Raw genomic sequence first — 22,388 nt, forward strand, 5'->3', positions numbered from 1 at the left:
GAAGGACTAGATCTGGCCCTGATATGTCCTGTATGTATGAAAGGCTTTCTCTAACTCAAACAGAATCATCAGGTAGCAGCAAGAGTGAGCTAAGAAGGCTGTCACCCATATTGGAATTAAACCTGAGATCACAAATGGGAAGGCAAGACCAGAAATTTTGACAGTCATACTGTATTTTAAAGAGATAAGATACAGCCAGCCTGTATTTCTCATAAGTCAATCAGCAACAAGACTGAGCACAGTCTCACTACTTGCTTCTCTTATGTGCTCCAACATTATATTTAAAAAAAAATGGCTTAACATCTCATCAGACATCTCGTTTTAAAAGTAGAACCACGTGCCATAAGCATTTTTTTCCCCCCTTCATCCATCCATCCACCCATCATCCAACCCTACATTGACCCATGAGGAGCGTAGGAGTCCAGGGCTAGGCAGTTGGTCCCAACATTTAAGATGAGAGTGACCAGCCTCACTCATCCCTGAGTGGCATTACGTGAGCAATCAACCCCAACCATCCCTTGGATATAAACCTTCACCAGTTCAATCCGACTGGAGTGCAATAATTACCCACTAAACCACCAGGTGCCAAAATTTGGTTATATGGTTACCACCCAGCGTAGTAAACTGTTTCCTGGTGTACAGGAAGCCATTTGGCTTGCCATGCAGTGTACAGTCACCCACAGGCAGAAGGAAGAGGAAAGAATGAAGGAAAGAAAGACAGAGGAGGGAGTGTAAAATTACCCATAAGCAGAAGGACAAGGAAAGAATGAAGGAAACGAAGACAAAAGAGGATGGAAGGAAAGAAGGATGGAGGAGAGGAAAGGGCACCCACCCGACAGCAGCACTACATCAAGTGGGTGGATGGTGAGTGCAACCAGACAATATTAAGATATTGGAGCCCTTTATTCATGAAAGGGTTAGATGTACTCCAGATCAGTTCCTTCCAACACGATACTCTCTTTTAGCCTTGGCCTTTCCTCCCGACTTTGAATGTCCCGGCCACTTTTTATCACCACCACTGCCTCCCGGCCCTCCCCCCACACCACCAGGCTCTCTCCCCACACCACCAGGCCCTTTCCCCACACTACCAGGTATAGTAGAGGCCATTGAACCGTGAGAATCCAACACAATGGAGCTAGCATGCTCGTACACAATGGCGGGAATGGGTGGACAGAGTGTTGACATGACGTCATTCAAGATGGCGGTGGGTTGCGGGCGGGCGGTGCAGGAAATTCAAATTTGTAGAACTATTACTAGATTTTAAGGAGCCGGAATATCTGTAACTATAGCTGGGTTGGTTTAAGATACAGATTTGCAATATGTACAAGTTTAACTATCCAACCTCCTGCCCTTCAATGAGGCAATCAACACTTGTTAATACAAAAATGTGTTGCACTGTATGCTACGGTCCTGTACTACTTAAAAAGCTAACTTTACCCACCATGACCCAAAATACAGTATACTGAATGCTGGCAAGATCACTTGCTACATCTAACTGGAATTCCAAGCCTTGATGAGAGACTGACAAATGATCTGTGCTGGAAAATGTTCGAAGTTTCTTAAGATGGTTTGGCCGCATAGAGAAAATGGCAACTGAGGGACTGACTACAAGAGTGATCACTCACTAGATCTAACTGGAATTCCAAGCCACTGGCAAAAGACTGACAAATGATATGTGCTGGAAATGTCAGACGTACCTTAGGATGGTTTGGCCATATGGAGTGACAAAACTGAGAGACTGACTACAAGGGTGTATGGTAGTAAGGTGGAAAGGGAGAGGGGGAGGGGAAGACTGAGGATTAGATGGAAACATGGGGTGGAGAAGCATATGAGCGAACTGAAAATTATTTACACCCATATCCCAATATCCGGCAGTGCTGTGTACCAGTGGCAGTGTTCGGTCATCAGTATGTCGGATATCAAAACAATTTTCCCCATAAGGGTCATTCCATTGTAAGAAATGTTACATTCAGAGACAGGTTACTGATCTACTCTCACTTGTATTTTCTTATGTAGGCAATATGAATAAATGCCGTTTGCAAGGTATACTACCAACACCTCATACTACATTATGCCATAATCAGATTATTCATGTTTTTATTCTGATTTTATATAGATTTTTAAAAGTGGCATGAGAAATGTTACCACGATGCTACCCCACCTTTTACTTTGCATGAATATTTTCAATAACTGTGATTTTACTGGTTCAATCAAGAAGTGCTTCATATCAGTAATATGTCAATGTATGAGGATCATAACCATACCCAGCAAATTCTATTTCTCCTAAGAATTCTGCTACTGTTAAGGAAAATGCAACCATGAGACACATTACAGGAAAAGTGAGAAACGTTACTTGTGCGAATTTTGTTTTTCATATAATTACAAAATCATCACTTATGAAGGTTACAGTAATTGTAAGTATCACAAAACAATGTACAGTAAATCATGTATTAATGTGAAACACATGATAAATTAACCAAAACATGATTCTTGTAAAGCAGGGTTGCGGGTGATGCAGTGGAAAAGAACGATGTAACTTTGAATATTACAAACATAAATTACCTTATAACATGTAGGTAACCCTACAGCCAGTAATTGATGTGAAAGTTACATGATAGGCTTGGCTGTACAGTATATCACACCAGTGATATAAACAACACAAAAATTAAAGATCAACTACTTGCTCATTGAAGATGGACAATTCATCCTTTTATATTAACTGACTGAGGAAGAAAAGTTCACTCCTTTGAATGTGTGTCATTCTTGACACATGAGGAGCTGGCAATACCCACACAACCATATCCTCTGAGATTTTGTCTCTGTCCAGGTTGTCAGGAAAATGAAACTGGCTATCACCCATTCTGTCAGAGCCTCTCTTTTTTAAATAGTTAACTTCGAAAATGCCTGGCTCCGGAACTGATTCTACCACTGCAACATAATGTTTCGACAACTTCTTGGTAATGTAATGAACTAGTACATAGTTACCTGGGGATGGTTTTTGTGTTGCCTCAATATCAGTAGCACTCTGACTCATGCTGGGACATGAATGACTCTTACATTTCTGCAAGAGATGGTGTACTTTCCCTACCACTGCTAGTACTGGAGTCAGATTGTGGGCCATAGCCAGTCTCCTGAAGATAGCATTGCTTAAAAGGCGATTGGTCTGCAGTCAAATGATACAATGCTCCTTTATAGTGGCCAAGAGGTTTTACTGACCTGCACTGCTGGATGGATTTTGCTGCCTTACAGTTTTTCCAGATCTCTACATATTTTGACTTCTCAGTGTTTATATATTCAGTAGACACATACATTAGTTCAGTTTTATCTGTTATTTGTTCAGCCTCCTCATAAAATTCTACAGCAGACCTTACTGTACAGCAACCTTGCAAAACTCGTCTGTAGACATTCCATTTTAGTAAAGCCCCAATCCCATTATGAGGGGCCCTTGCCATGATAACTTTCTTGAAAGTTCCATTCAGCAGTGCAGTTGTGGAGGTCTTTGTAAAAGGCTAGAGCGGCCATAGAATACCTATTCTTGAAGTGGGCTGCTGCCCCATACGTCCACACTGATACATGTATAAAATGAATACCAGGAGAAATCAAATAATCAAAAACAGCACTATTAATGCCTGAACTTCATGGCTAGAGTGGAGGCTGTATTTGAAATTAATGCTAATGGCTTTGTAGCACTCTCTCCATCTTTGACATAATGAACAACTGCAGTGTAAATAGTCACAGATTGATTTTTTGTTCAAAGGTATGCGTGAGAAACGTTACATCATTTTCCAGTAACGTTCCTCATGGTGGGCATGTAACGTGTGTGACGGACCATATGGCTTACCAGGGTTTGTTTCAAAGTATCCCAACGTTACACTATTAAGGCCTTGGGATGCCTATTTATAATATAAAGTTATGTTGGTATTCTCCAGAGTGTTAGCTGTGTATGGGAAAAATGGGGAAAAAACCTGACACATTACTCCTGAAATACTTCCATTTAAAGGTCATGCTATATTCTGACCACAACATATATGTAAACAACTGTAGTAGTTCAATAAAACACAATGTCAGCATTCCAAACAATAACATACTCTGGTCAATGATGTTATGAAAATTGCTAAATTCAGCATTGATTTTTCTTTGGTGACATAATATGACAATTTTTTATGCAGCTCCCTTAGTTGACAGTTTAGGCTCTTTTTCTCTTCAGATTCATAAAATTCAATGATTAAGCTTTAAAATGATGTATAATTTATATACTTTTAAGCAATTCTGATTTTGACAAAGAAGGTTGACATCTTCGTTGAATGACCCGTAAGATACTGAAGAAAAGCCAGAGATGCATTCCAGACCCAAACCCAAACTCTTTAAATAACTTACTCAATTAATAGAGACTGACACAGGAACACCATAGGTAATGTTATTATCCTCATAAACAATATTACTGCTCAAAAATTGCACATCAAACATCACATGCACGAGGGTAGGATGGAAAGACATGCGGTCATGCAGTGTTCAACACCGCTTCAGGGCAACTAAACAGCCAGGCAGGCAGCTGGGAGTGCACCAAGAGGGGCTGGGGGAGGGCAGGGGGATGGGCAGGGAGACAAGCAGGGGTGGGGGTGGGAGACAAGAGGGGGTGAGGGGGGTGGGGGGAAAGGGAAGGAGACAAGAAAGCCAAACAGCCCTACTACCCCCAACCTAGTCTCACTCACTCACTGCTCTCTCTCACTCACTCACTGTCACTCACTCACCACTCTCACTCACTCACTCACCGCTCTCACACACACATACACACATATATGGGAGACATGGGGGGGATGGAGTGGGAGACAACCACAGGTGGGGGAAGGCAGGGGGACTGGGAGGGAGACACGTCTGGCAGTACTGAGTGTGGTGGGGGATGGAGAGGGAATGGGAGGGGGGAGATGAGAGGGGATGGAGGGAGGATGGGAGGACCAGGACAGCCTTGTTTCAAACCTAAGGAGAGGTAAGGTGTCAGACTGGAGAGACAGGGTGTCGGACTAGCGAGGCAATGGACGTTCAAACTGTTCAGACTGTGCAAATGTTCTCCTATTTCTCATGTTCAGTCCAGCGATGCGCCAGATAATGGGCAATGGGTGTACTGTACACAAGTGAGGGTTGTGTGAGCTGAAGACAGGGCAGCCTGATGGCTGAGGACTGGGTGACATTGTAGTCACCTCTTCTAAGACTGTGGCATCTGCCATGAGATAAGATAGAGGGAAAGAGTTTCAATGCAGCTGACACTAAAATTAAGCTTTAGTGCCAATCAAGATCTAGCAGTTCCCATGAACACAAACAGCATTATATACCTAACACACCTCCACCCCTCCTCACCCCATCCTTTGGTGGGAAAACATGACAAGGACAATGACAATGATGATGACAATGATGATGATGATGCCTTCTGTCTCCGACATAAGACTGACATGATGCAAAGCAGGAGAGTTACATTATAGCTAAACTGCACTGTACTACTAAATCAACCAACCAATGTATAACACCACCCACTCACCCGGTGCATGAGACTACCTCGACGTGACGCATCCATGGTACGCCATGGGGCCTTGCTACTGAAGGCTGCCCTTGCTGCTGCTACTGCTTTGTCCACATCATCCTACATGAAACATGGTGTGGTGTATAACTTTTTTTTTTTTCTCCCCTCCCCCCAACATAAGACAAACAAAGGAGGGGAAAAACAAAAAATACAAACACCAAATTACAGGCGTCATCCATTCATAAAATCTGGAACAGTTGGACTCGAACTACTGTGGACTATAAGTCCATGTAGCACAGGGGAGGGTGTGGAGAGGTGGCACAATGGATGCAACTTCCGACCATTTGCCATAAGAGTATCTGTAAAATAATGCAAGGGATACAACCTTCCTTCTTACATGTATGGGAAGTAGTTCATTTGTAACTGCTGGGTTACTGATTATTATTATTATTATTACTATCGCTTTGTTCTGAATTTTGTCCTGCTGTTTTAATGCAACCTCTCCACAAAGGTGAACAACATCTGAGCTGAGAGCACACTTGACTCTTGTAAATTATACCTAAAAGCATGTCAGTGCAGAAGTTACTGACTCTGTACAATAATCCAAGTTTCTTTGAGGTGGTTTTAGCACGTGATGTAATGTAAGAGATCCAACTGATGGTACTGCTAATTGAAACACGAAGAATTTAAATACTTTTAGACATAGGAATACTGATTGCATTGAGGATAATACACAAATCAAGCAATAACTGTATTTATATCACACACCAGATCTTCAAATATTAAAACAACTATATAAATAAATTCCAGTACAAACACGAAAATGCCCAAACTGTTACACCAAAGCTGGAAGGAACTATGGTTAAAGAGGCATAAGGAATGGACTCTTACTGTAAGACTAGAAGACTGAAGTATTATAAGGAACAAAACATGGTCCCTGTGACCCCCATTACAAAAAAGACCCCCATTGGGCCTTACAGACTGAAACAGGAACAACAGCTTCGAAATACCGTACTATAGTATATCGGTATGTGCCTCATTTCAGTACCCCAGCATTTTCATGCTATGTCACTCATTAATGCGCTGAACATTACAGTAATTTGGCAACAATCAGATTTATAAGTTGCTCAGAATTACAGGTACCAGGCACAATGAAGCATGCAAAAAATATCACCCAAGTCTAATTCATCAAATGCAGGGCTCTCAATACTTCTCTCACTGACTATACATTAACACAATATTTTAAGAGTACTCACTGGTCCAGCTTCACTGACGTTAGATATGACCTGCTCCGTTGCTGGGTCAATAACAGGGAATGTACGTCCACTAGCAGCCTCCACAAACTCATTGTTGATGAAGAGCTGTGTCCATGGAGAGGTAAAGTAGGAACGACAGTGAGGCAGTCAACAGAGATATGGAAGTGTAAGTGATGGTAAAAGTGGTTAGAAAAAAATAAAAATAAAAATACATGACATGATAGGGAAAACTGTATTAGCCTTTTGTGTGTGTGTGTGTGTGTGTGTGTGTGTGTGTGTGTAGAGTATAAGGAGTCTGAGGGCTGAATGTGTGGCATCTATTTACCTATACCCAGACACCATAATCCCATAAGGGGTGGTCATTTGTCTTTGAGTTGTTTTACAGGGAGGGGCACTAACCCTCCGCCAACCCAGCTGCTGACACATCGGAAACATGTATGGGATGGTTATGTGGTTACCACCCAATGTTGTAAATGGTTTCCTGACCATTTGGCTTGTCACTCAATGTAAAGCCACCTGAAAAGGAATGAAGAGTAATAAAAAGTTACACGAAAGATGGGAGAAATAGGAAGAGGGAGGGCAGACACAGAAAAAGAATGACAACTACATCAAGTGAGTGGCTCTATATAAATTCTATGGTTATTTAAATAAAATTTCTCTGGCATTAGTCTGAATAAAATTCTTAAATGTGCCTTAATTACTTAATAGGCAATTCAAGGTGAGCTACAATCATTTTCTAAGGGAAGCTCTCACATGACCTATGACAGAATGAAATAGCTTTATGTGAGTCAACCACTGAAATGGTGCAGAAAGTTAGATGGTGACTGTATGACAACATGGCTGTTGTTATTGTTGTTCAAATCCCAGTCATGCCTGGCACAGCAAACCCACCAACATTTGCATGTCAGTGACATGTTATGATTAATGCTTGCACTTAAACAAGAAAGTACACAAGTCAGATTGCTAACGTACCGAAAGAAGAAGGTGCACAGTTAGAATAAGTATGGAAGATAAAGAATAAAGAAGGTGGTGAGTTTAGAATAGGAGGCATGGACCTCAGAGGGAGAAGGAAGGCTGATGAGGAATGTGATAAGAAAGAACATGAAAACAAAATTAGGGAAAGGAGAGGTAGGGTGAGGTGCTGACAAAAGAGGAGTGGGGAGCTAATACAGGAGATAAAGGAAGAGGTGGTGGCAAGTGGGGAGCTACCATGGGAGGAAGGAGAGAGATGGTGACAAAGGAGGAGCTGGGAGTTAATGGGGGAAAGGGAACAGGTGATAACAGGGAAGGAGTTGGAACCAGTGGGAATAAGAGGAGAGGTGATAATAAGGAAGGAGTGGGCACTGATGAAGGAGAAGGGGAGAGGTGATGACAAAGAAGTAGTAACTAATGAGCAGGAATGGGTGAAGTGGTGACAATGGAAAAGTGGAAAGCTTATGGAGAGGAGGAGAAGACAAGTGTTGCCAAGGAAGGAGTGGGGAGTTAATGTGGGGAGGGGATAAGTGTTGCCAAGGGTGTAAGTGTTGCCAAGGGTGCTAATGGTGGGGAGGGGGGGGGGCAGGGTACAGATGTGACGAGGGAGGGATGAGGGGCTCACAGAGATGAGGTGCTGACAAGGAATGAGGATTGAGAGGAAAGGTGGAAAGAAATGAAATAGAAGGAGGATAGAGATAATTATGAAGAATAAAAGGAATGAGAGGGTGAGAGGAAGAGATGGCAAGCAAAGAGGAAGAGCAACAAGAGAGGAGGAATAGGACAAGAGGGGAGGAGGGCTGAATAACAAGGGGGTGAGAGAAAAGGTGGTAATACTGTGTGTGGAGAGGGGATGAGGGAATCACATGGGAAGGAGGGTGGTTCAAGGGATGTAACTGGAGAAGAATGATAAGAGAGGAGGGAGGAGAGGTGGTGCCCTAAGAAAGATGGCTTAGTAACAGCGCTGATAGCTAAGTCAGATAAACACACAAGAGAAGAGAGTGTTTGTGAAGGAATGTGATGGAGGAGAGTTGAAATATATAAGCCTTCAACCCCTTTACTCAGATGACATTTAAGTTTAGTTTATGCCTGCTACCTCCAGAAAGTTTTATTCAATTTTGGGAAGGCCCCTAGTGATGAATGGTTTAATGAAGGTTATATCTCATCCTTTGAGCTCAATACTGTGCATTAAATAAGCACAGTAAACAAATAAATCCACTCTCAAACTGAATTTCACTGAAAACTGTAAGAACAAAATTAAATGTACATCACTAGATTTAACATATCTGCTAACTCTTTCAAACCATTCACATATTTTTCTGTTTCATTCTTACTACTACAGTACCTGATGCTTCTATTCACCCCTACATTACTGAAGGGGTTAGTCAATATTACAACTAACCCTTTAAGTTAACTCCTAAGCTGAATAAATTGTCTAGGGCAATCAAGAAAAACAAACAAATAAATAAACTATGTGAAAACATTAAGAACCATGGTGGCTCATGTCTGAATAAGCATGTCAGTCTAAAGCATTCCACTGACAAGCAAAATATCACACATGAATTCCTGATTATGCGACACAGCTGAGAATTTACCAATATTTCAGTACCTGGAAGTGAATGCCAATGAAAAAAGATAATCCAATTTCTTATTCCACTTTAAAACAAATATCAAAACTACACAACCACACAAAAATGCACATCCTCAGCATACCTTGTTAGAGTATATGGTATGATCAAGGAAAAATCAATGTTAGATCAAAGTAATCTCTGATGCAGTTCTCAGAGGCTGGATAAATGGGTTACAGTACTAACACCATCAATCTTATGACATTTTTTTTTTTATTCTTGCCATCTCCTATTGATTTCTTCACTGTTGGACATGGACAAACTTTACAAAATGTGGGGATTCAATGGGAGTTTCATTTAACCATTCATTACCAAGGGGCTCTCCTAACCTTAATACTGTATAACTGCCTAGAAGTAGCAAGAATGAAATAAAAATAACATTCATGATTTTAAACTGTTAATGAGTGGCTCAAATTAATTTTACACCGACTGCTGCACTTCTAACTTACTGTATGGTTGGTATTGCCTATGGTAACTTGGCAAAAGGTTTCAATTTTGCCCAATATGAGGGTAACAGTACTAACAGACTTCAAAATTAATGCATCTATCCACTAATACCATACCAACTTCAATAATCTGAGCATCACCTATAAGAAGGAAACAGCCCCAAACTTACACAATACTGTACTGTATAACTACACGACAAAAACATCACAACAATTTCCCAAACTTCATTTTAGTTAAACTGCTTCCAACTCCACTTTAGTCAAACTGCTTCCAGTCAACTTGCAGGTACTATATTGTGTAACTGACATGGAAATCATGTGAAAATGTGGGAGTAACAGAAAATAAACTCGCTGTTACTTATACTGAAGTAACTGTATGCTAATAATACTGAATTACTCATTGTACAAATCAGAATGTGAGAAGAATAATGGATAAAATTAACATGTTTCTTTTCCAGTCCTTGTACATTTACGGGTAAGGTAAACATGGAAACTGCCAATAAATGGAAAGACTGTTTTATACAACTTGCCCTACTGCACCTCCTGCCAAAGAAACTTTCAAACATGTCTTTTGACAAACAAAGGAAGTGTCAGACAATTACTCTAACGATATCACACACAGAGGGTTTCATTGTTACCTCCTTACCTTGTTGTAGAAGATCTCAGGTTTCTTGACCGGCATTTTCGTTCGTACGTTGCTAGATAGACAGCCTCCCTCCGACCCGACACTAAAACCTCAACGCGCCTCTGCGTCAGTGCGTCGGCTGCTGGCATGGCAACAGAGATTGTAACTGTTGTACCGCATCCAGTAAAACAAATCTTTGTAGAGCCATGGAACAGTATGAGTAACATACATATTACTTCACTATCGTGAGTACGAGATTAGTTGTCCAAAGTGCATTGCTATAGTCACAAGTTGTAAATACAAAATTCCTTGGTATAATCGTTCACCTGGCAAATGTAGAGAAACACCATGGTGACAGTTTTTTTTTTTTTTTTTTTTTTTTTTTTACCGGTCAGAGATAGAGCTGTGATGACTGACAGTGGATGGTAATATGAAGGATAAAGGAACGTATTTGAAAGTGAAGATTACAGTATACAACTGACTGAAATGTGGGGTACAGCAGAGTGCAAGAAATGATAGAGAAGAAAAGTTGGCAAGTAAAAAAAAAAAAGTAACTCAAGTAGGTAGGAGAGTGGCCCCCAGTACGGGAAAACGAAAAATATGAGAAGTGACTGACTGAGTCAGATACGACGGAAAATAGGAAATGTCAAGTTGCTAGTGTTGTGTGACTGCGTGTGCATAAGGAGAAACCTACGGACTGTTGGGATGTATGGTGAATGAAGCGACTGAATGAGAGCGTCAAGAAGTGCTCCTGTAAGGCAGTGTTACTCTGGCGGAATGGCTGAGTGTATTTGTGAAGGGGAAGTGATTGAATGCAGGGAAGTCTCTCTATCCGTCAACCTTAAAGCCAAATGCCTTGATCACGGAAGGGGTGGCCACAAACAAATCGCCTCCATGTCACCCTGCCCTCTGCCATCAGACTGCCCTCCCTCGAGCTCCTTCCACCCTCACATACCTCTCCACCCAGTCCCCCACCTCATCCTCAACTCACTCCCTCTCCACCATCTCAATAACACACTCTGAAATACGAGATGTACCAAAGGGAGACTACACAGGGGCGTAACAAGAGAACGAGCAAGACAGGCATATGTCCCCAACCACCACGCGCCCCTCTTCCCCTCAACGGAATCCACGAGAGGTACGTTGCTCTGCCGCATTACCCTCTACCTGGACCAACGCTCACCAGGATCAGGGCAGGATCTGTGTGCCGGCAGACTCCCCAAGTAGGACCACGACGACACGCACTGTGTTCGTTGGGGAAAGGACGCCCGCTGTACTCCTTTCACCTACTGCCCTCTGTAGGACCATGATGACGCCCACCGTGCTCCTTTCACTTACAGCCACCAGCAGGACCACGATGACGCTCATCGTGCTCGTCGGAGAGGGAACGCCCACCATGCTTCCCTCACCTGTAGCCCCCGCCAGGAGCAGGACCGCAACAATGCCTACCGTGCTCCTCTCACCTGCAGTCCCAGTGTCTAGCAGAACCGCGGCGGCGTCCACCGTGCCTGCCAGGGAGGCCCCGCCCACCATGTGGGCCTCATCTGCTGAACCTTCAGCACTTACAGAGGGTCATGTCCCTTGCTCCCCTCACTCCTCCAGAGGCAGAGTGGGACGTCCCTCTCGCTCTCCCTGCTGCTGGAAGATGTCTGGAGTGGCCCTATAGTGAGGGGTACACTCACTACAACCAGCGTCCCTACGTCACCAGTCATTGTCGGACTCTCAGAGAAGGAGAAACCACAGGCAGCCCCTGATGGACTCCCGACGAAGGCGAGACCGCAGACACCAGTCACAGAGGGACGCCCCCACGACTCCCGGCCGCGACCTCCCAAGACAAGCCGGCGAACCATCCTCCACCAAGGGCAGGCGCAAGGCAGTGCACCTACTCGACCTGTTGGCCCCAGCCCCGAGGGCCGACACACCGACGGAGGTCCCTCCAGTGAAAGGCCTCCCTCTACACCACCCAGCAGCCCTCACCCGACAATCCGGAGTACAGTAGTGGTCCCGCGCCCCTTCAGAGAGCGCACACCTGACGAGACCCCACTCACACCTGGGTGCCACCTGCAGTTATCTTAGCCCACTAGTCTCAGACTCAGATCCTTATACCTCCTATAGTGTGTATAATCAATCAGATTGTATTGTGCCAAGTCATTGTATTCTTTGTGAGTTATATACGTGTAAGATTGGTTAGCCTGTGTTTTAAGCTCTGTTCCTTTGGTTGCATGCTCTGGACCCGGTCTTGGAAAGATCCCAATATCAGACCCACGTACTCAGAGGGCAAGAAGTTGATCTCTGAGCACGTGGCATAACACTCTAAGTCAGTCTTTCATTTTCCAATCTCTCCACACAGCAAAACCATTCCAGGTATAGAGCATCTTTTGTGCATTTCTCAGCTTCACATGTTTGTGTATCTTCACGTAACTCCGAATGTTCCTCTTAAATAATTCATTTTCACCCCTCCTACTCTTGACTTGCGTCCTTCCAACAGAGTCCCAGCTTCAACTGCATTCGTTTAGGTGGAAATCACAGTACAGCCGTGTAACGACTTTTTTTCTTCAGGCTCGCCTGTCCATCCCTCATCACACTCCTCAACGTGCCAGCCATCTTCCTTCCCTGCTGTGCTCTTTCTCATATTTCATCCACTAAACTTCTATCTTTGCTCATCACACCAACAAAACATTTGACGGCTCTCACCTTTCAGCCAACAAGGGCGTCGGAAGTGGGAGGACATGGGAGTGTGGAGGGTAGCTGACCCCTCCCCTGAATTTTAACTGTGGGGGGCAAACGAGGTTTTAACCCCCAATATGTCGTCCTGAACTCATTACAGACAGGCTGTGTAGAACACGAAAAAATTATGAATATATATGGTCTATGTATCTATCTATCGCCAGACGCCTTAATCCCTTACGGGGTGGCCACAAAAAAATCGCCTTCATGTCACCCTGTCCCCCGCCATTTCACTGCCCTGCTCCCAATTCGCACCCCCCTCTCTCATATACTTCTCCACTCCATCCCTCCACCTCATCCTTGGCCTTCCCCTCCTTCTCTCCCCCTCCACCTGACTCACATACTCTCCCCGTTAGTCTCTCACTTTCCATCCTCTCCACATGGCCAAATCACCTCAGTGTGTTTCTCCTAACGCTTTCTATTACATCCACATCCACACCACAACGCTCCTTCACATCCTCATTTGTCAGTCTGTCTCTCCATGTGACTCCACATATGGTACGGTATCCTATTCTTCACAAAAGTAGATTTCCTATCTCCCAACATAGGCTACTGCAGGTTTCCTTACACCTGCACCTACAGTTTTACTTTCATACTGTATACTATACTCCGAAGTTCATTTCCATGTACTGAATATTACAGATATAGATAAACACATGGACAGATGGATATTAACCCACGCTGACTGTAATTTCCCCCCATGCTGGAATGCTTTCGACGCTTGCCAGACACACTGTGCATTCCTTGACTTCATTCCTCTCAAAGACTATAACTTTACACTTTGCTAAATTCATTTTAAATTTCATTTCTTATACACACTTCGGAACTCACTCACCAAGCTTTGCATCAGAAAACAACAATATCCAGACCTTAACCTCTCTTACTAAGGCATGGCCGTAATTTCTGGGGGGCTAGGGGGGCTATAGACCCCCAAATGTTTTCTGTATATTAATTTTTTCAAAACTTCAACTAAGATTGAGGGTTCAGTAACAACTCATAAAACTGATCAAGTTTGTAAGTAAAATTTGATACTACATGTCGAATATTATCATAAATCTTGTTGACACAACTATTTGAGATCCACCGTGGTAGTTGAAATGCGCACTTCCGCCATTAAACCCCCCACCCCACTACGGAGCCGCAGCCCCACCCCCACCCCAGGAGGACACAACAGTAGGCCAGGTAAACAGGGTGCAGACTCGGAGCGAAAAGGGCTCAGGTACGACCCGGGCCTATGTCCCTCTTCCCCTCAACTCACCCAACCACGACATCACAGTGACGGCCAACTATATCTCGGCCGGAGCAGCCTTCGCCAGGATCGGGGTGGGACTTGTGAACTCACAGTCCCAGTCAGCACCGCGGTTTCGGCCACCGTCTGTCCTTCTGCTGCAGCCCCTTCCAGCACTGCTGTAACCACACTTGGTATGCCAGAGGAAGGCGGAACCGCAGTCTCAGCCACCGTCCGGATCAGGGAAGGGTTGGCTACCGTCTGCCCTTAGTCCACCTCCTCCTCCTACAGGAGCGGCACTGCGACCTTGGCCACCGTCCAGGTCAGGGAAGGGTCAGCCACCGTCCGCCCTTCAGCTGCTGCCCTTCGGGACTTTGGAACCGCGACCTCGCCCACTGTCCGGGTTGGGGAAGGGTCAGCCACCGTCCGCCCTTTGCCCAGAGTCTCCAGGGCTTCCCTGTCGGAGGAAGTCCCTGGCGTGACCCACCATCCTCCCAGCAGCTGCGTGGGACATTCTCTCCCCTCTCTCTCCAGGTGTGGACTCCCAGAGGAGCTGCCGTTTGAGTGGTGGCGGGGTCCGATACATGAGGAAGGAATCCACGCCTTTCAGCCTGCCCGCCGGACGATGCCCGGCCCTGACAGACGCCCCACACACGAGATGCCGCAGCCAACCCCTAACGGCACCCCAGTCCAGAGGTGACAACAGCCCCCGTCTTCCCAGGAACACCCCCAGGACCCCAGGGTGGGACAGCCCTGACCCCACTCACCACTGGCCCTCTGCCCGGAGTAAGAAGCAGCAGGCCCGGATCCTGATGCTGTTTGGCCCCAGCCCCGAGGGCCACTCACCAGGTCGAGGCCCAACCAGGAACGGGCCTCCCTGTGCACCAGTCCGCAGCCACGTCCAGACGACCTCACCCTCTGCTTTGAGCAGGCAATGACAGGTGCGTCTATTGACCTTGTCAGGCCCCAGTTCCAAGGGCCACCCTCCAGGTCGAGGCCCCACCAGGAAAAGGCCTCCCTGCACACCAGTCCGCAGCCATGCCTGGATGACTTCACCCTTCGCTAGGAGCAGGCGACGAGAGGCGCGTCTATTGACCCTGTCAGGTCCCAGTCCCAAGGGCCACCCTCCAGGTCGAGGCCCCACCAGGAAAGGGCCCCCCTGTGCATCAGTCCGCAGCCACGCCTGGACGACCTCACCCCCATGCAGTTGTTCTGTGCCCCCTACGGGAGGGTACACCCGACTACCAGCCTCCTATGCCCGGGCGCCACTTATGATTAGCCCAGGTCTCAGCGGACCAATAAGACCAACAATGTAATACCAGTGCCACCATTGTGAAGCAGGGACTAACAGTGTCTGTGTTACATGTATTACCCACACCTATGGTGCAGTTAGAACTGACAGTGTCTATACTCAACATAGCGGCACCTCTAATACACAGTGAGAACTGGCTATGTCTAGAACTAACAAGTGGAACCCTAAAGACTGTACGGTAAAGGCTATTCAGTCTGTGCTTACAACTACGGTGTATTGTTAGTAAACAGTACTGAATGAAAGTGACTACACTTATATATATTGTATGTATAAAAGCCTGACATTGTCCATATAACCTATACTGTATATACTTGCCGTATATTGTAAGGGAATCAGAATTAAGGCAATATAGGTGTAAGGTTGGTCTGCCAAGTTTTTATGCCCTGTTCCTCTTGTTGTGTGTTCTAGTTCCGGTCTCGAAAGAAGACCCCGCTCAGTAGCTAGTGTTCTTAGGACGAGAAGTCGACCTAAAAACACCTAGCATAACAGCAGTGTTATGAGGTTTTTCAATGTTTACATTGTGGCAATGCTGTTCTTGTCATTAACCAAGCGTTGTCGATAGCTCTCTGTTGCCTTCTGGCCTGTGAGTTTGTTTTCCCTCTATTGTGTTTCTGATTATATTTCTGTGTTTTGTTATCGTTACTTTATCTACAGATTGAGAGACATATTTGAGGAGCACAATGTCCCACAACCGGCTAAACCACACAACGTGTCTGGGTGTTCATTCTAGGAGACTTGAGTCTTGATCTGAAGGCAGTTGAGCACGAAGGAGAGAAGAAAAGCCATGTTTACTCGTGTCTGACATGCTGAATAAGTGTTTGTATTTTGTGCACGTCGTATACTGGAATATGTATATTTTAAGATCAAGGTTTTTATGATGGAAAGCAAATTCCTGGATCTGGATGATGATCCGGATCACCACCAAAATCTAATTGTTCCGTAGGCCATACCCTACCCCTCCGAAAAATGCCAGCAAAATCCGTTCATAACTTTTTGTGTAATCCCGCTGACAAACAGGCAAACAAACCAACGCCGGCAAAAACATAACCCCCTTGGCGAAGGTCAAAATAATTTTCCGCCCGCACTGCTGCCCTTGCACTCTCGCACACATTATTAACCGTATTTGACATTTATGCATCTACTCCATCCACTTTCAGACATTTATGCATCTACTCCATCCACTTTCACCACCTTCCATATTCCTTGTCTATCTGTCATATGCTACCTCCAGATCCATGAAGGCAGCCTACATCTTTATTCCCTTGTACTATATGGTAGAATGAATATCTGATTTACACACCCTTCTCCTTCCTAAATCTCCCTTGAGTCTCTCCAACCAATCCTGTTTTCTTCCTCTGTTGACAGGTACCTTATTCTTTCCTAATGCTGTACACTGAGAAAACAAATACCTCTCTTTCTCATTTCCTTCTATACAAGGAAACCCCGGTATTTTCCCGACTTCCATTCCCCGAACACACTACCTTTCTCCCAGGCCGATCTGCACATTTTTCACATCCATTTAGTTACTACATTTCCCTCATATTTCAACATTTTGCGACATTCTCCATAATTCCTGGTGCTTTCCGCGTTCTTGGTGCGGGAGAGGGACGCTTTCATGTGGTGGGACCGATATAACCAGGTCGCTCAACTTCCTGGTTGTACAGGTACAAACGTCCCTCAACATCCCTATCTCCCAATTGGAAGTTGGTCAATTGCAAGATCAACTTAAGCCTGCTGTTCACCGGGTTCACGTTTCAGATGAACCTGGAGCTACAACGACTACCGTATACTATTGCTACTACTACTATTACTACTACTGCTACTCTCCAATACAACTTTAGTGCCACCTAAGCTGACGACAATGAGCTCATCTACTTTATCTACTTCAGTATGATACTGTGAAGCTAAAGGAAGAGACCACACACTCAAGGGTTGCGAGATAAGAGATATCAATAACAGACGCTCCACTCGGACAGAACCAATTGCACTGTTATCTTCGTACATGGTTTCACTAATCACTTATCATAATCCCTTCTTGTGACTGTTTACCCATTTCTTCATTATCCAAGACGATTTTCAACTGCAGTTTATTTTTGCTGCACGAGAGGCTTCCACTGAATTGATTTTCCTCTTCACTAGTAGGGATCTCTTCTAAACTATACATACCGGTACTGTTTTTTTTTTACTCTAACCAGGCCCAGATTTTCGTCACTTGCAGCTAATTTCACGTAGCTCTGTGTCAGAAAGAGATAATGCTACCGCTCTACATACTATCCACAACACTTTGTGACTAGCATCATAATCTTGTGTCACTGTTCTTACAATCCATTATTCGGGAAGAGATAGGATTTTCAGACCAAGTTAGAGTTAAAAGGGTATAAGAAAATCGTATGCCGGTAGAAAGAAAGAAAGAAAAAAAAAAGATGTCACCGTACTAAAGTTTCTCTCTCTCTCTCACGATGTGAGAAGTGACTGCAGTCCTAACGAACCCAGGTTCAAATCCCCGTGGGGCAGGGAACAGTTTAAGGATTTGAATTTCATTAAATCAGGCTTTACTGATCTACCAAAAGACCCGCCGACATGTCGTGAAAATACCTCCGCTAATACCAATACACCAGTCCTGTATGAGACAGCTCTAGCATGTATTCAATATGGACGGTGGGTGTTAGCGCCGAAGTGGTAACATGTAGGGGTGTATGGTATGTAGGACTGCTGGGCCTTAATAGCAGGCTGTGAAGCCTATCCCCAGAATCGAACACATTAAAAAAAAAAAAAAAAAAAAAAAAAGCCCAGAATGTTTTCCGCAGCTTATTTCACGTAGCTCAGTGGTTTAAAAGACAGTATGTACATCCATTCCGTAACACTTCTTCGTGGCTAGCATCATATACTAGTGTTCATCTGTTGTTACAAATCAGTTTTCAAGATGGAGAAATGGGAATCTTAAGTCAAGTTAAAGTAAGAGCAGAATGTGGGACCGGTATACTACATGTTTCTTAACTACAAACTAATGTCAATACTAGACAGCCCAAATTATTATTAACAAATTAACCTATAGTTCTCATTCTTTCGTAGATATGTATTCTTTCATGCTGATGCCTTGCAATCAATCAATCAATCAATCAATAAAATGTAGTGTACAGTACATCTATATGCTCGTTTATGATTTTACTGTTCTACATATATGACCTATTGACACACACATCACCTTTTCCCAGTTTCCGATACATATGATTCACTGATGACCAGCACATTCGGTAGACCCTGAGGAAGGTCATTAACCTTTTCAGCTTCAGGTAATGGCCTTGTATAGTCAGATTGTAGGGGTGATCTGATTCCTCATTACTTAAGCTTATTGAAATGTTGAAATGGGAGTGGACCAGTTCCGTCAGGTAATAACAAACCGATTACACCTTGGCAGCTGTCAGGCAATACCATGAATTTGGGAATGTACTCTTAACCCCAGACAATTCACACGTAAGCTGAAATAGGGACCTGGATTGCAAAATGGCGACTGCTAGACGTCACTCGTTATTCACCTGGCTTAGAAAGGGAAACAGTGAAAGAGAATCAAAACTATTCCACTGTGGCACTTAGTGACCCTGTTAACCTCCTCAACCCAAGGAAAGATTTCCTCAGCATAAAAAGTGATGTTTGCCAAACAAAACAAGAAGTTCCCAGGCAGAAGGTAGCTACTGAGTTTGATTCAAACATCTACAGCACGAAATTCTTTCCTAGGCAAAATGTATATGCTGTAACAAGATATTCTTGGATTTTACTATTGTAAAGAAGTTAATACCCATATGTCCTAAGTATTTCCTTATGTTTATACACAGTGGGGTCTTTGGAAAAAGTCAGATTCGTTTGCACGCGTGTACGTGTTCGTTCACTTACTCGTAAGTATGCGTGCGTATGATGGGGTGGGGGGTTACTTGAGTATGCTTGGTGGAAGTGCGTTATGAAGGCAATATTAGGGGCGCCCTGACCTGACCCTCTGCCGTTTTCTCCTTTATCCCTTTCTATATAATTTTCGTTAGGCCACAGCCCAGCTACAAGTCAATGATATTACACATGATTCGTTTGACTTTGTCCATCCATCCATCATCCAATCCTACGTTGCCCCATGAGAAGCGTAAGAGCCCGGGGCTAGGCAGTTGGTCCTGACAAAGTAAATAAATACACTTGAATCTTCCCTTCCTCACGAGTGCGCACTTCCCATTTACGATGCTCCACTGACACTAACTCACTAGACGTTGCTATATGGAGCCCATGAGCTGGACTGATTCCGCGGCATAACTAGGATTTAAAAAATAATGTGGGCAAGAGGTGGTCAAGTCTAATCATGGGCTGGACGAAGAACTCATGAAGAGAGTTTGGATTTATCCCCACAGAACTTGGAGTGACCAATGCAACCCTGGCCATCCCTCAGGGTACGCCACTGAATTATGTAAATTACTTATTCAGCAAAATATTGTTTACATATTATTTCTCTCATGTTAACACAGGGAGCACTGAGACAGTACATCTGCGCCCTAGCTATAACTGGTCTAAGGGCCAAATGTCTGACTCTACCCTGTGACCTTGACCATGGACCGGGTGTTCAGTAAATCGAGTTACTGTAATTTGACAGTATGTTTGGTCGAAATCTGACCAAATCTGTCTGAGTAGACATTGCCGTGCGACCTTAACCACTGACCTTTTGATATAAAAATCGAAGCTCTTCATCTTCATAAATAATAATAATAATAATAAGAGGCACCCAAGGAAGGAATCACACCAGACGCGAGCCGATACATATCTAGCGTGGCTCGGAATATGACCATAACCTTGTCCTACTTTCACCAATTTCGAACTCGTAGATTTTCATCCCTACTACGCACCTGTAAAATTGTTTGATGATACCTTGAGCGGTTGCGAAGTTATTATGCTAACAGACATATAGACCTTGACCTACTTTCACCAATTTCGAACTCGTAGATTTTCATCCCTACTACACACCTGTAAAATTTTGTGATGATATCTTGAGCGGTTGCGAAGTTATCGTGCTAACAGATACAAAGACAGACAGGCAAACAAATTGAAAACAATACCAGCTTCGCTATCACGGCTGGTAATTATTATTATTATTATTATTATTATTACTATAAATACTGCAAAACTAATCTTACTGAGAATCATTGACCGCGAAAGCAATAATAATAATAATAATAATAATAATAATAATAATAATAAACATGTCCTGGCGGTGAAGGGGTTAACCACATAAGGAATGACTCATGAACCTCCTCGCCTCTGTACTAAACCTTAAGACACGCAACGGCATTAATGAGGGAGAGTTGAGATGATGCCAGCGAGGACTACAATGATCTGTTATTATTATTATTATCATGTCTCCATGGTTGTTCAATCTGTATATATATGAGGTTATAAAGGAGATACAAGGTAGGGCAATGGATGTTGGAGCAGCTTTAATGAGAGGGGGCAACGTTTGGAAACTCCCTGTACTGTTGTTTGCAGATGATACTGTATTAAGTGACGACGAAGGGGAACTGCAAGGCTTGGGGAACGAGTTTGGAAGAGTGTGTTAGAAACAGAATCTAAAGGCGAATATAGGGAAGAGTTAAGTTATGGTCTTCGAGAGAAATAAAGTCACATGGATGTACTGTACTGTGATGTTGGATGATGAGGAAATGGAAAATATAAGTGCATTTAAGTACTTGGGTAGTGTGATGAGTAGGATGGAAGTTTTGAGGGTGAAATGCTGGAAAGGGTACAACAAGGAAGAAAGGTTGCTGGTTCTTTGAAAACATTGATAAGCAACAGGGAAGTGAGCATGGAAGTAAAAAAGTCGCTGCATGACAGTATTGTGATACCAACTCTAACGCATGGAAGTAAAGCTTGGACTTTGTTGGAAGGACACAAGTCAGGCGTGAGAGCAGTGGAAACGAGTTATTTGAGAGGAGCATCTGGAGTTACGTGAAGAGACAGACTGACTAATGAGGATGTAAAGGAGCGTTGTGGTGTGGATGTGGATGTGACAGAAAGCATTAGGAGTTAATACACTGAGGTGGTTTGGCCATGTGGAGAGGATGGAGAAAGACTAACGAGGAAAGTGTATGTGAGTGAGGTGGAGGGGGAGGCCAGGATGAGATGGAGGGATGGATTGGAGAGGTATATGACAGAGGGAAGTTTGAGCTAGGAGCCGGGCAGGGAAATGGCTGGGGACCGGGCGACATGGAGGCGATTTGTGTGTGGCCACTGCTTACGGGATTAAGGAGTCTGGCAAATGATAGATAGATAGACTGATTAGTAGTAGTAGTACTTGTAATAGTAGTAGTATATCATCATCACCTTGGCACCTGCAGACTATTTTGTTTGACGTGGGAAAAAAAAAAAACTTTCGTATTGACGAGATTGATGAAAGGTAAATCTGACTCCTCTTCTTCCCTACATATCTCGTAGTAAAATCATCTACGGAGAGCAACAAAGAGACAGAAAAAGAGTAACGATTTATCCATCTTTTACCCTGCTTTGGTGAGACAATATGAACTGATCGAGATAATCCAAAACAGAGGAGTCAGACAGCACACTGGACTGCCTAGTGAGTACAGACAACAGGAGATCGACTAGCCCATTACAAGGTTCTGTTGAAAAAATTAGCTAACTCTAAGATTTAACCATC

General features: G+C 44.0%; 1 protein-coding gene across 3 annotated transcripts in view; it reads right to left on the minus strand.

Annotated features, from left to right (window-relative positions):
* LOC145404093 (aldehyde dehydrogenase, mitochondrial) overlaps window positions 1–22,388 on the minus strand; it is a 118,936-nt gene that overhangs the window by 37,060 nt on the left and 59,488 nt on the right. For 2 of the 3 annotated variants that reach the window (XM_080275706.1, XM_080275705.1), the window contains exons 3-4: window positions 6,772–6,876; window positions 5,534–5,635 (exon numbers count right to left, since the gene is read on the minus strand). In XM_080275706.1, coding sequence (XP_080131832.1) covers window positions 5,534–5,635; window positions 6,772–6,876 — 207 coding nt within the window. Of the gene's footprint in view, window positions 1–5,533; window positions 5,636–6,771; window positions 6,877–10,463; window positions 10,523–22,388 lie in introns of those variants that run through there. The other variant, XM_080275707.1, reaches the window with a different exon arrangement.

The sequence above is a fragment of the Coenobita brevimanus genome, chromosome 62 (genome assembly GCF_032717465.1).
Source record: "Coenobita brevimanus isolate Jiangsu-jjx chromosome 62, ASM3271746v2, whole genome shotgun sequence".
Lineage (NCBI taxonomy): Eukaryota > Metazoa > Arthropoda > Malacostraca > Decapoda > Coenobitidae > Coenobita > Coenobita brevimanus.